General features: G+C 38.2%; 1 protein-coding gene across 5 annotated transcripts in view; it reads left to right on the top strand.

Annotated features, from left to right (window-relative positions):
* LOC127795046 (MMS19 nucleotide excision repair protein homolog) overlaps positions 1 to 12866 on the top strand; it is a 94205-nt gene that overhangs the window by 38155 nt on the left and 43184 nt on the right. For all 5 annotated transcript variants that reach the window (XR_008021733.1, XM_052326466.1, XM_052326465.1 and 2 more), the window contains one exon: positions 2505 to 2693. Coding sequence is in view for 4 of the 5 variants with exons in the window: in XM_052326466.1 (XP_052182426.1) it covers positions 2505 to 2693 (189 nt within the window). In the remaining variant the exon portion in view is untranslated. The remainder of the gene's footprint in view (positions 1 to 2504; positions 2694 to 12866) is intronic.

The raw sequence follows: 12866 nt of genomic DNA, 5'->3' as shown, positions 1-12866 counted from the left end.
TGCAATGTTTTCTATGAGGATAAAATCTGTGTGAATTTCTTGGAACTTTCTGAAGGTTCAACCAACACAGATACTTGTTATGGGCAAGGATTCGTGCCTAGGGACGTAAAGGTGAGATTTTGGTGTGATTGAAGTTCTAGAGAGGAACTATGTATGCAAATTGCCTTTCCGGATGAGTAGAGGTTGCCTGGTGATGACAGCGGCTGGATAGGGGTTTCTGAAGAAGGGAGAAGAGTCTGCATGTTTTGACAGAGTTTTTTGGAAGATGATGGTCAGGGTTCAAAGCTGCATGGGGGACAAGGTGACAGCTGAATAAAATTCCACCAATGTTAGCTTAGAGACACGTGGAACTCTGGGAGAAGGGCTTGTATGGTGTGTTCTGCAAAGGGGCTGCCGGATGCTTGAGGTTTGGGGCAAAAGGTTGGGGTTTTGGCCTGGTGCATGGCCAAGACCTTTCATTCCTGGCCCTTATGAGGCTCACTGAGTGCTCTTCATGCATTGGGCCTCCTATGAACTACGGAAGGAAGCATCTAGATGGCTACTGGATAGAAGCCTAAGCCTGTCATTTAAAGGGCCCGTTAGGCCTCCTAGGCAATACAGAGGCAACTTAAGACCTTATGGTTTCTTGTAGGCCTTCTAGCACTGTTGGAGTGACAAGTTGTCTTGATTGAAGATTTTCTTCATAGTTCTTGCTCCATTTTGAAGAGTCTTAATGCAACCCTTCTAACCTCATCCTTGAGAATGAAGGTGCCAGGGTCATAATGCCACCTTTACAGTTCTCATCCCTATGAAGGTAGGGCCTAGGACCATAAATATTTGAGACCTATTAGCTTAGTGTCTATAAAATTTTAGCAGAGGCTTTTCAAAGAGATCAAGATAGGTTGTATTAATTTAGAGATCTTAGTTCAAGTTGGACTTTGACTTTGTAGTTTCGAATTTAAGTCTTATGAAAATAGTTTAAATAAACTATGAATAATTTTTAAACATTTAGTGTTATAAGCTGTGGATCATGCGGCAATCATCACTTTTTTAGCTTCCAAGTAAGGATTTGTGAACAGTGAATACTGGCTTTCTTTTGGAGCAGCAAATGAAGATATTGATTGAAGCCTGTCACTACTATAAGTTTATTTTATGTTCTTTTGCTTTATGTGTTGATTTTGTGGACTTATATATCATGTCAACCATTAAGTTTTGCCCCAATCTATTTATTTAAGCCTCATCAAAGTGAGAAAGAAGCAGATCCTGTATTTCTCAAACTGTGTCACAACCCTCAGTAAGCTTTCACTAGGACACTAGATTTAAGCCTCATCAAATTTATTTATTTAAACCTCATCAATCTATTTATTTAAGCCTCATCAAAGTGAGAAAGAAGAAGATATAGTCTAAAATTGTTTCACAACCCTCAGTATGCTTTCACTAGGACACTAGATTTAAGCCTCATCAGAGTGGGAAAGAAGCAGATCCTATATTTCTCGTCACAACCCTCAGTATTATTTCACTAGGACACTAGCTTTGGACAGTATGGCAAAATCTTAAATAAATAAGATAGCTGATATTAGCATCCTTGCTTTGACAATCGCACTCAATGCCAACATTTTTTTGGCAAAAATACCAATATGAAATAATTCAGATTAGAAGAAAATCAAGGAGAATTGAGCGTCACTGAAATAGTAGAAGAGCGGCAGGGTCATTTCCACAGCGAGGATGTTGTAATTAATGTGCTGTTTATATTGTTTGTTGACTACTGAGACTTAGAATTAGTTGTGTAATTGACCTTTTGAAGCAAGTTTTTATAGCAGCTCAAAATAGGCATTTGAGTGAATGCCATTTTAGCTACTATCTGCTTGTATGCTTCTGGACTATCACAAGATGCATCTTAATGATGGCTAGCATTATTGCAGGTCTTGTAAATAAGGCTGGCATCCATGAATTTATCCTTTTTCTGAAGCTTATTTTTTCTCTCGCTAGTTTATCAAAAAAACTAGGTGACTTAACACTGATTGATGTAAATATAATATCTTAATGTGTTAAGGTTTGGCCTTAAAATGTTTCTGGTGTTTTGCTTTGTCTATTTTTCTTCCATCTTTAATGATTTCCATGGTGACTCACCACAGTATCCCACTTCTGGGGTTTCCTCTTATAAATATTGTTCATGGCATTTTTATTGGATTTTAATAAGTCCTCCTTTTACCTGGTTTATGATGGCTAGCATTATGCAGGTCTTGTAATGCAATGAATTTATCCTTTTTCTGAAGCTTATTTCTTCTCGCTGGTTTATTTACAAAGCTAGGTGACCAACTCTGATTGATGTCAATGTAATATCTTAATGTGTTAAGGTCTGGTCTTAAAATGTTTCTGGTATTTCATATTGTCTATTTTTCGTCCCACTTGCATGGTTTCCATGGTGACTCATCACTGCGTCCCTTTTCTGGGGTTTTATCTTATAAATATTGTTCATTGGAATTTTATTTGACTTTAATAAGTCCTCCTTTTACCTGGTTTAGGGTGATGACCTTGTCTATGGAATCTGTGAAGCTATTGATGGAGAAAAAGATCCCCAATGCCTAATGATCACATTTCATATAGTGGAAGTTTTGGTGCGACTATTCCCAGATCCATCTGGTCCACTAGCAAGTTTTGCTGGGGATCTTTTTGAAATTTTGGGCTGTTACTTCCCCATCCACTTTACACATGTAAGATTGTGGATACTACTAGTCATTTACTATTCTTTTCCATTTCTGTTTTACATGTATGTGCAGTTGCCTTAATACTAGTAGTCATTTGTTATTCCTGTCTATATCTTTATTTTTATGCATAATTAGTGGTTTCTAGGATCATGTATTCTGAAATGAAAGTGGATCTGTTTTATATTGTCTTCTAGATTCCTCCCTTATAACTGAAGATTGATAATTTTTCAAGTTACTAGCTGATGTAGGATACTTATTCTTTAGTTTTTGGCTTCTTCTTAACTGAATTATGGCACAACATGAGGTCATAGGACAAAGCTATTCTTGTCGGTATCCAATAAAACTTTCATTTTTTTTTTTAAACTTTGGGTTCACACTTTTTTTCTTTTTCACTGTCCTTTTCCTCTTTTATTAATAGATAATGATAAAATTAGAAGGAACCATCATAAAGGGGGAGAACATATAGATAAAAAACCAGCTCAGAAGATGTATATATAGGCAAGAACAAATTATCCAAACATTGAGAAAATATGTAAATGGTTCATCCTTCCTAAATCACAAAATAGGGAAATGAGAATTCTCCCTTCAAGCAATGAATAGAATGCTCCAATCTTTTGTTAGGCCTTACTGTTCCTCTGGGGCCAAATTCACCTTATAAAGCAACAAGGAGTGTCATCTCTGACACTTCTTTGCCCATGCCTTGAGCAACTGCAACCCCATGAGCAAAGAGAAACTAACACTCAGAGTCTGAGACTGACATCAGCTGTTTGTTTGCCAAAAGCATAACAAATATTCCTCTGCTTCTCTTCGTCACTTGGTAGATAAGAATAAGATCAGTTAATTCTCCACTCTCCTTGTACACATGACCTCCAATTTACTGTCACGTGCCTAGTCCTTGCCAAGTGCTGTACAAGAAAGGTTATCCTTTGCAGTGCTGTTAATCTCTACAAAGCTGTCAAAGGGAAGTCCACCCTCCTTTTGTCATAATGTGCCTCATAGAAGAAACAAGAATAAAATATGTCACATAGGGGATACTTCTGCAAGCCACATCCTTCTCCCTTGCAGATTGAGAAAGGTCAAGGGACGCCTAAAAGAAATGGCATATGACCACAATCTATTTTAAGCAGAATCTAACATTTTACTCTTGCCACCTGGAAGAAGATAATTTGTTGAACTCATTTGACATCTGTCCTTCTCGGAAGGAACGTCTCACAACCATACAGGATTTTAGAACTAATTCGTCCCTGTTTAGTCAATTTGGAAGTGGATAACATTCTCTCTTGTTACCTAAGTTACGACATTCAACAACCATAACAACTTATCAAGCCTTAATCCCACCATGTGGGGTTGGCTACATGGACTCTAGCTTACCAATTCTATTTATGGTCTTATCTTTTATAAGCCCCTTATAATTCATATCATACCTAAGTCTCAATATGTTTTTCTTGGTCTTCTTTTACCTTTTTTGCTAGAGACTTCTTCCATTCCATCCACTCTCCTCATATGCACTTCTATTGATCTTTTGACATGACCAAACCCTCTTAATCGTATCTTACACATCTTATCCTTAATAGGAGCCATTACAACCTTATTACAAATATTCTTATTTCAAGTTTTATTTTTTCTTGTATAGGAGCACATCCATTACATTATCTTCATCTCCATACAACCAACTTGATATTATAGTTGCCTTATGAAACTTTCCTTTTAGCTTTAATGGTATCTTGCTATTACATAGAACGCTAGATGCCCTATTCCATTTTAACCATCCTACCTTAATTTTATGGGTAATATCCTTATTAATCTTCTCATTTTTTTGGATGATTGATCCAAGATATTTGAACTATTCTTGGGATGGTGATTTTCAAATTTACCATAATATCATCCAAAATTTTATTTTTTACTAAACTTGCATTCCATATAATTGATTTTCGATTTGCTTAACTTAAAACCACCAAATTCTAAAGTGTTCCTCTATATCTCAAGTTATCCGTGCCTTTTTTTTTTTTTTTTCTCATTCGTGAAGACAATCTCATCTCACTCATTTGCCTATAGCATACATCAAGGCACCTTTGCGTGGATATTTTTGGTGTGTTCATCCATTACTAGAGCAAATAGATTAGGGCTTCATTGAAGTACTTGATGTAAACCAATTGATGTTGGAAAAGCTTCAATATCTCCTTCACATGTTTGTCATGTACCTAGGGTTTAATCTAGGGTTTGGATTGGAATCTGGAAGGATCTGAGGGGATTAAGACCAATAATAGAATTGTATTGAGGGAGAATTGGACAAGAGGGAGATAATAGACGTAAATGAGGGAGAGTTGTAGACAGAAGAGAGAGGGGTAGATAAATTAGCAGAAAGGGAAGGAGAAATCAGAAAGAACTGAGAAAGGGATAGAGAGAATTAGAAGGAAAGGGATTTCGATATCATTTCACATAATAATCCCATCCTCTTACAATAGCCCTTTTATAGGCATAGCTGGTTGCTAATTGAATTCATAACACCACCCATGTGCTCCTAACAAATTGCAAAATATCAACAAACTATTTTAAATAACCCTATTACAAAATTGCCCCTCTATTGCTCCTAGTGTCATGACAATGTTCTAACCATAGTTGTCAAATAAAGGCTCAAGGAACATTGAGGTGCACAAGTGCTTGGAGTTCCTTGAGCCTGGGCTTGGTGAGAGGTGCAAGGCACAAGTGTGGGCCTTTTGGATCCGAGGCACACATTTATTAAAAATCTGTGTAAAAATATACATCATTATTTTCAATATCTACCTATAAAGAGTTAAATGTACACTCATAAAATCATAAATGACAAAAATCCAATACAGTATTATTATAATAACGACTAATATTATTTCAACCACTATAATAAGTTAATAACAACTAATATTATTCCAAAAAAGTACTAGATGTCTAAAATATCACCAGAAAGAATTGTTTCAGATTCAAATTTCATCATGAGACAAATTCATAAAATGATAAGCAAGTATTGCAAACGTAACAAATCACAAGTAATATTTAAAGCATCCTGACATAACAAAACATTAACATGAAGCATAACAAATTAATAAAAGTTGACATACCACTGTTGGGGATCTCATACGGTATGAAGCTTAGGTGTTTTAGCAATATGCAATAACATTGAACAAAACTGAACTATTCAGTAAATGTTACCTCCTTGAAGAACCAGTGTTTGATGTAGAATATGCTGGACAAGCTGACCTTTTCCTTCTCAAGTGTGAAGGGCCTAGTTGGTCCACACCAAGCAAGCTTCCAAGACCCTTGAAGATCCTTTAGTTCTAGCTGAAGACTACAAGGGGATGTACAGGCTTGAATCTGTTCTTGGTTTCAGAAAACTAAGCTCATCACACAAGAAAATTGAGAGAAGAAAGAAGAACAAGAACAAGGAGCTGGCAAGAGAGAGTAAAAATAACAAAAAGAGCAAAAGATCCAGCATTTCTTCTTCTTTAATCTCACTATTTATATGCAAAAGTGGAAGGGATTAATAGAATTCTGGATTAATCTGTCATGACCCAAGGACATAGTAGTAATTAGATAATAGATGAATTTCTTTTAGTTGTATTGTAGTTGTAGTGATTGGTATCTAAAAGACAACTGCTTTCAACTGTACTTGATTTGAATATTTTGCAGTCCTATTGACACCAAATCTTAGCTACCAGATCAATATATAAAGCTAATCCAATCTAATTCAAGACACACAAGAATATTATTGAATGAAATCTGATTTCAAACTCTCTCAATTTCCCTCTCTTTCTCTCGGATTCTCCCTAATCTCTCATTGTTTCTGTTCTTCCCTCATGCCCTCCCATTTCTTCTGATGTATCTTCCCAAATTCCTTCCAATTATATCTTAAACCCTAGGTTGAACCCTGGTACATGACAATTTGGTATTAGAGCAATTGTTCCTTAGTGGAGAAGCAAATCTTGCACTAAGATTTTAGGTGAATTTAGTTTTAGAATTTTGATGAGCTAGGTGGTTTTTGGTGTTTTAGATGAGTTTACTTTGGTTGGTAATCGAAGCAGATCCACGCAAGCTAGGCGAATTTTCGACAGTTCGCGTTCGAATTTTGTAGGTGAAACAAGAGGTGATTTTCAGCTGCATGTTCCGACCCTTCATGATGATTGTGAATTTTGGTAATTTGGTTTGGAATTGAAAGGCAATGCAGACTTCGATATTCTTGGAAGCTGGGTGTAGACGATTTTCAAGGAGTTGCAAGAGAGGCTATCAATTTTAGGAGGTGCGATCAATTTCAGGAGACTACTTTTGTAGATCTAGGCGATTTCAAGAAACAATTTCATAGGCGAATTCAGGTGGCTCTAGATCTAGGCGATGATTAGAATTAGTGTCAAAAGCAATTTCAATGCCATAATATAGGTGATTGCTGATCTCAAACGATCAAACAACCAATGGTTGACGACATCCAAATGAATCAAATGGGGTCTCAAAAGCAGCAGGTGACGATGATAGTGGCAGAGATGTAGGCTCGTATGGGATCCATGGAGGAGACGATTGGAATGGTGGTGGATAAGAAGCTGGACGATGTCATAGATTGGTTGCACGGGATATGTGCAATCAGATTCAAGAGGAGATGCAGGAGCATAGCAACATACTGCATGAGCAGATGCAACAATTCATGCTCGTGTTCTCCTACCAGAATCAAACAAGGATCTCACCTGTTTCCTCTTGGAGATAGGCTGGAACTAATCCTCCCAAGAATTGGAACCAGCCACAGGGCGACGAGATCCTCAGAGTTTAAGGTTGAACTGGCCACGGTGGGAGAAAATGTGGTGGAGAAGAGACAAGAGATACAGATGACCACCCACCAATCCAGTTTTTTGGTGCCAAAATTGAAATTTCCTCTATTTGAGCCTCTATTTGATGGGCAAAACCCTAGATGGTGGGTGAGGCGATGTGAAAAAATTTTCAGCATCCATCAAGTGCCTGATAACCAGAGGGTTCCTTGGCACCTGCCTACCTAAACGATGTTGGAGATGTGTGGTTCCAGGGATGGTCTAGAGTTAGGGACGGTTGCAATTGGGATGAATTTGTTGGAGGTTTGTGTAAGAGGTTTGGAGATTGTGACATGATGGATATAGTAGAGGAATTTAATAAGTTGAAACAAGATGGGACAATATAGGAATATCTACTTAGATTTGAGGAGTTGAAATCACTCATGCTGAGCCGTAACCCCTAAATGACCGAGGAATATTTCGTCCCAAGCTTCATCAGTGGCTTGAGCGATGACCTTGGGCCTATGGTGAAGATGTTGAAGCCTAAGATAGTGCAGGAACCAGTTGAGGGTGCTTCATTGCAAGAGCTATCGGTGGAAGCCCTTATGATGAAACACCAGCTCCTAACTGAAATTCATCTTGCAAATAGTTTGTAGCTGGAAGGAAATCCCAGTCATAGGGTTTATACTAACCCTAATTCAGTCAACCCTCTTTTGATAGAACAAATGAGACAAACAGGGCTGTGCTACAGGTGTGGAGGACAATTTACCCCAGGTCATAGGTGCATGAAACAATTACTATATTTGGAAGGATTAGAGGATGGAAAAAAAGAAGAAGAAGAGCGAGCCGGGATTGGGTGAAGAAACGAGACCAATTGTAGTAAGTTCTTGGGGATAAGAACTCTCTCTAAGGGGGGGAAATTGTCTTGACCCAAGGACATAATAGTAATTAGATAATGGATGAATTTCTTTTAGTTGTATTGTAGTTATAGCAGTTGGTACCTAAAGACAAATGCCTTCAGCTGTACTTGATTTGAATATTTGGCAGCCCTATTGGAACCAAACCTTAGCTATCGAATCAGTATATAAAGCTGATCCAATCTAATTCATGACACACAAGAATATTATTGAATGAAATCTGATTTCAAACTCTCTCTCAATTTCCCTCTCTTTGTCGAATTCTCCCTAATATCTCTCAGTGTTTCCGTTCTTTCCTAATTCCCTCATATTTCTTCTGATCTATTTTCCCAAATTATTTCCAATTATCTCTTAAACCCTAGGTTGAAGGGGTACATGACATAATCCACTAACTCCCACGCCACATGTCATTCTATTTAATCACACTAGCTATACAATTGTGCTTTCATATTGACATGAAAAAAAAAAATAAAAAATCTCCAATGATAATCAAGCTAAAACCTTTGGGAAATAAAAAACAAAAAAAATACCTCAAGTTTGCGCTGACAAATTTAGTACTGAGATTTAATTGTAGAATCTGCTTTTGAATCCCTTACAATCCTTTCCCCATTCTCATTTTAGGGTTTGGGGTTTTATGTTGTATAGCTTATGGGTGTTTTATTGTTTTATGAAATTCCTTTTAATTTTTTTTTTTATTATTGTTGGTTAGGTTTTAACAAATCCATCAATATATAAATATATATACCTATTTATGACATAAGCGCATGTCATGTCTCTAAGAGCAATAGAGGGGCAATATTGTAACAAGGATATAATACTTATTAGGAGTACAGTTGTATTGCACATGAGTGGTTGTGTTGCACATGCGTGCAATGGCTGTGAGGCAATAAATAAGCCACTATTGTAGGGGGATAATCATGTTTGAATTGTTGAATGAAATCTCTCATTTCCCTCTCTTGAATTCTCTCAATCTCCCTGCAATTTCCCTCTAATCTCTCTTAATTTCCCTCTCTTACGATTCTCCCTAATCTTCCTCTCTGTTTTGTTCTTCCCTAATTTCCTCCCTTTTCTTTGGATCTAACTCCCCCAATTCCTTCCAATTACCTTTTAAACCTATCATGAACCCTAGGTTCATGAGAATTTGTATTAGAGTAGTCGCTCTGCGACTGTAATTTCAATCGATTCTAGACATGAAGACAAGGCAAAGGCGTTTGCGGAAACTAGTAGTAGTAGACGAGTTCGAGTAGTGATTTTTTTTCCACATTTCTAATCTCAGTTGGAAGGAAACAAGGATTGATCGAAACCGAGATTCACTGGTGAATTTCGATGTTCGGGACAAAAGCAACCAGACAATTTTTAGTTGAATCTCGGAATTTGATTCCAAGACTTGAGGAGGAAATTGTTGCAGCAGGTTTTACTTGAAGAGGAACAACACTTGCAGTTCGCCACTCTTAGAATCAAAGTCGGAGGTGAGTTAGGTTGTTGAAGGCGACTTTGAAGGATCGAGGGAATCACATGAAGTTGATTCTTGGCGGACCGGTTGCCGGTGGTTGCTATAGTGTGCGATTCAGATAAAGGCGCTTGAATTCTGAAGCCGAGCTAGGGTCCTTCGGCCATTGGACGGTGATTGGGTGTGGGTTGTGGCCGTTGTAAGTCTTGATTGGTGGCGGCAATTACAACAATTCTTAGGCTGTTGATTCTCCATTCCATTGCTGCAATGTAGTTTCGGCTCGAAGCTGTAGGCGGATTCTGTTCGGAGAGACGGATTCCTTCGACTTCGTTTGCTTGTGAGTTCCGACACCCTAGGTTGCTAATTTCCAAATCAGAAGGCATTTGAGGTGAGAATAGGAGACTTTTGCAGCAGGCGAGCCAGGAGGTGGAGTTGGACCTATTGCCTAACAGTTCATTTTGCTGGGAAAATTGAAGATTGTTGATCCATAGTGAAGCAAATCTTGAGCGATAGTTGATACATAGTAACTAGCTGCACTAATTTCCAGAGATCAGCTTGGGATAGGAAAATTGTGAGTTACGGCTGCTTTTAGTTCTGATTGGCGATCAATTATAGATAAAAGAAAACACCAGTTGCAAATCAGAGGAGGCTGATTGAGTTACAGAAGGAGTTTTAGGAAGCAGTTGTAGGATTGATCGAACAACTAAGTCGATCAAGTGCAGGTGGGAGTGAGCTGTAGGTGGAACGAACTAAATTTAGGCGTATTCAGTTTCACTGATTTTGACGGAGGAAGTTTGGAAGTGAGTTTGTAGGCGTTTGCAACAATTGCTTCTCAATTTCGATGGTTAATAGTGGCCATTCGATCCTCTGTAGAATCATCCAGAGTTGTTTCTCGGCCGACGATCCCATCAGTGATTTGAATTCTGATGGTGGATGACATCAGGGTGAAACCGAGAAGATCTCAATTGTAGCAAATAACAACAACAATGATGGAGAGGCAGATCCATGTTAGATCTGTAGAATCGGCGGTGGATAGGAAGCTAGACAGTGTTGCCGGTTTGCTGCGAGAGGAGGTCAGTCACAGGCGCGAAAATATTGATGAATTTAGAAATTGGATGAGGGACCAGTGCATGATAATGTTAGCCAAACGGGATCAGGTTAGACTACCTGCTCGTTTGCTTTCCAAAGAATATTCTGATCCAATTATTATAGAGAAGCTACTAGATCCTACAATTAATCCTTACTCTCCTCCAAGAATTGGATTAGATCCTATTCCAGTTGGTAACCCTTACCTTACTCGTCCTTGGAATCGGAACTCCATTGATAAATCTTAAGAGTCCGATGTAGGATGACAAAACTGTTGTTTCAAAGTGGGATGTTGGAATATCTAAGGCATAAAATGATAATAAGAAAGAGGCGGTTAAGGAAGCATGACTGCCTCAGGAGTTCCCTAAAATATAGGAGCCTAAGGAGGGGTCAAAACTGTGGGAAAATGATTCACTGCCTACTTTAGATTTTGGGTTGAAGAAGAAGTACTCTAATTTTGGCAGCCATGACAAGAAGGATGACTGCAATATCGGGAATAATTGTGGCGGTGAAAAGCATAATCTCAAGGAAAACTGTAACGACCAGGTTGCTAGGGCAGCAGATCCAAAGGAACCAACTGATCCTTTTGAAGGAGAAGCTCATGTAGAGGGACATTTCGGCAAACACAAAGAAAAAAGAGTTGCTGAATTGTTTGCATGGAACCAGGAGGTTCCAATTGAAAATTTAGTCTATATTAATGAAGTTGGTACTGGAACTTAAGTAAAATTATCAAGGGTAACTCAGGATCTTGAAGAAGAAAGGAGATGGGATAAGGAAATCCAGGTAGACCACATTTTACAAGAGCAGGAGGCTAAAGATTTGGTTGAGAATCATTCTATAAATTGGATTGGGGATGGGAACTGCTGTGAAGATGGCTTCCATGCAGCTGATATTCCAGTTAGGGATATTGTTCCATTGGATAATTTGATTATAAATCATGTTTGGGATGAAGGTAGTGATGGAGGCCTGGTTTTAGCTATTGAGGAACCTGTGGGACTTTCTCATCACTTTCTATGCAAGCAGTATGTCCGGACAGGAAGGGCAAGGAAATTTGAGTCCCTTAATATTGCTGGAAATGGTATGTTTGGAGGTATGTTCTTAGCTGAGATATTTTCTAATGTTGTGAAGGTGTGTGGATTTGATAAGGAAGTATGGGGACAACTTGAAATTGAAGGACAACTACCAAAAATAATTGATTCAAGCTGCATGGTCGGAAATGAGGTTTTGCATAAGTTGGACAATGCCAGTTCTCAAGGAGGGTTATATAATATTTTGTACTGATAAAGCAAAATACTGTTTTGCAAATGCAAGAGAGCATGGCTTCAACAAATAAATTCCTAACAAGATTTCAGCTAAGGGAAAGGGCTAAGGAAGCCAAGAGTTTTGTGGTGGAGAACAAAGCTCCTGCTGCTCTGTTCGTTCCTGCTACAACCAGTCGCTTAGGATTTCTGTCACCTCTGTTGAAGGGAGGATTGAGGACTGGAGTTTGTGTTGCAGCAACTTCTAAATCTGACATTTCTACATTGCTGTATTTAAAGGCATTTGTAGATATTGTTGTGAAGGGTGATGAAATATTAAAGGACATGAGAACCACTGCAAATTTGTTATGCATACAGAGGTTTTTCAAAACTTCTCCATCCAAGCTGTGGAAGAGAAGGAAAAAGCATCCTAGAAGCTGTGGAGGTTTGGCATTTCTTGGGAACGAGAAATGTTTCAAGGCAGGGGGAATTGTCATGTCACTAAGAGCAATAGAGGGGCAATATTGTAATAAAGATATAATACTTGTTAGGATTACAATTATATTACATATGGGTGCAATGGTTGTGAGGTTATAAATAAGTCACTGCTGGAGGAGGATAATCATATTTGAATTGTTGAATGAAATCTCTCATTTCTCTCTCTTGAATTCTCTCAATCTCCCTCTAATTTCCCTTTAATCTCTCTCAATTTCCCTTTCTTACGA

This window comes from Diospyros lotus, chromosome 2 (genome assembly GCF_014633365.1).
Source record: "Diospyros lotus cultivar Yz01 chromosome 2, ASM1463336v1, whole genome shotgun sequence".
Taxonomy (NCBI): Eukaryota; Viridiplantae; Streptophyta; class Magnoliopsida; order Ericales; family Ebenaceae; genus Diospyros; species Diospyros lotus.
The sequence above is the reverse complement of the archived record's forward strand: the minus strand, read 5'-3'. Positions and strand labels throughout refer to the sequence as shown.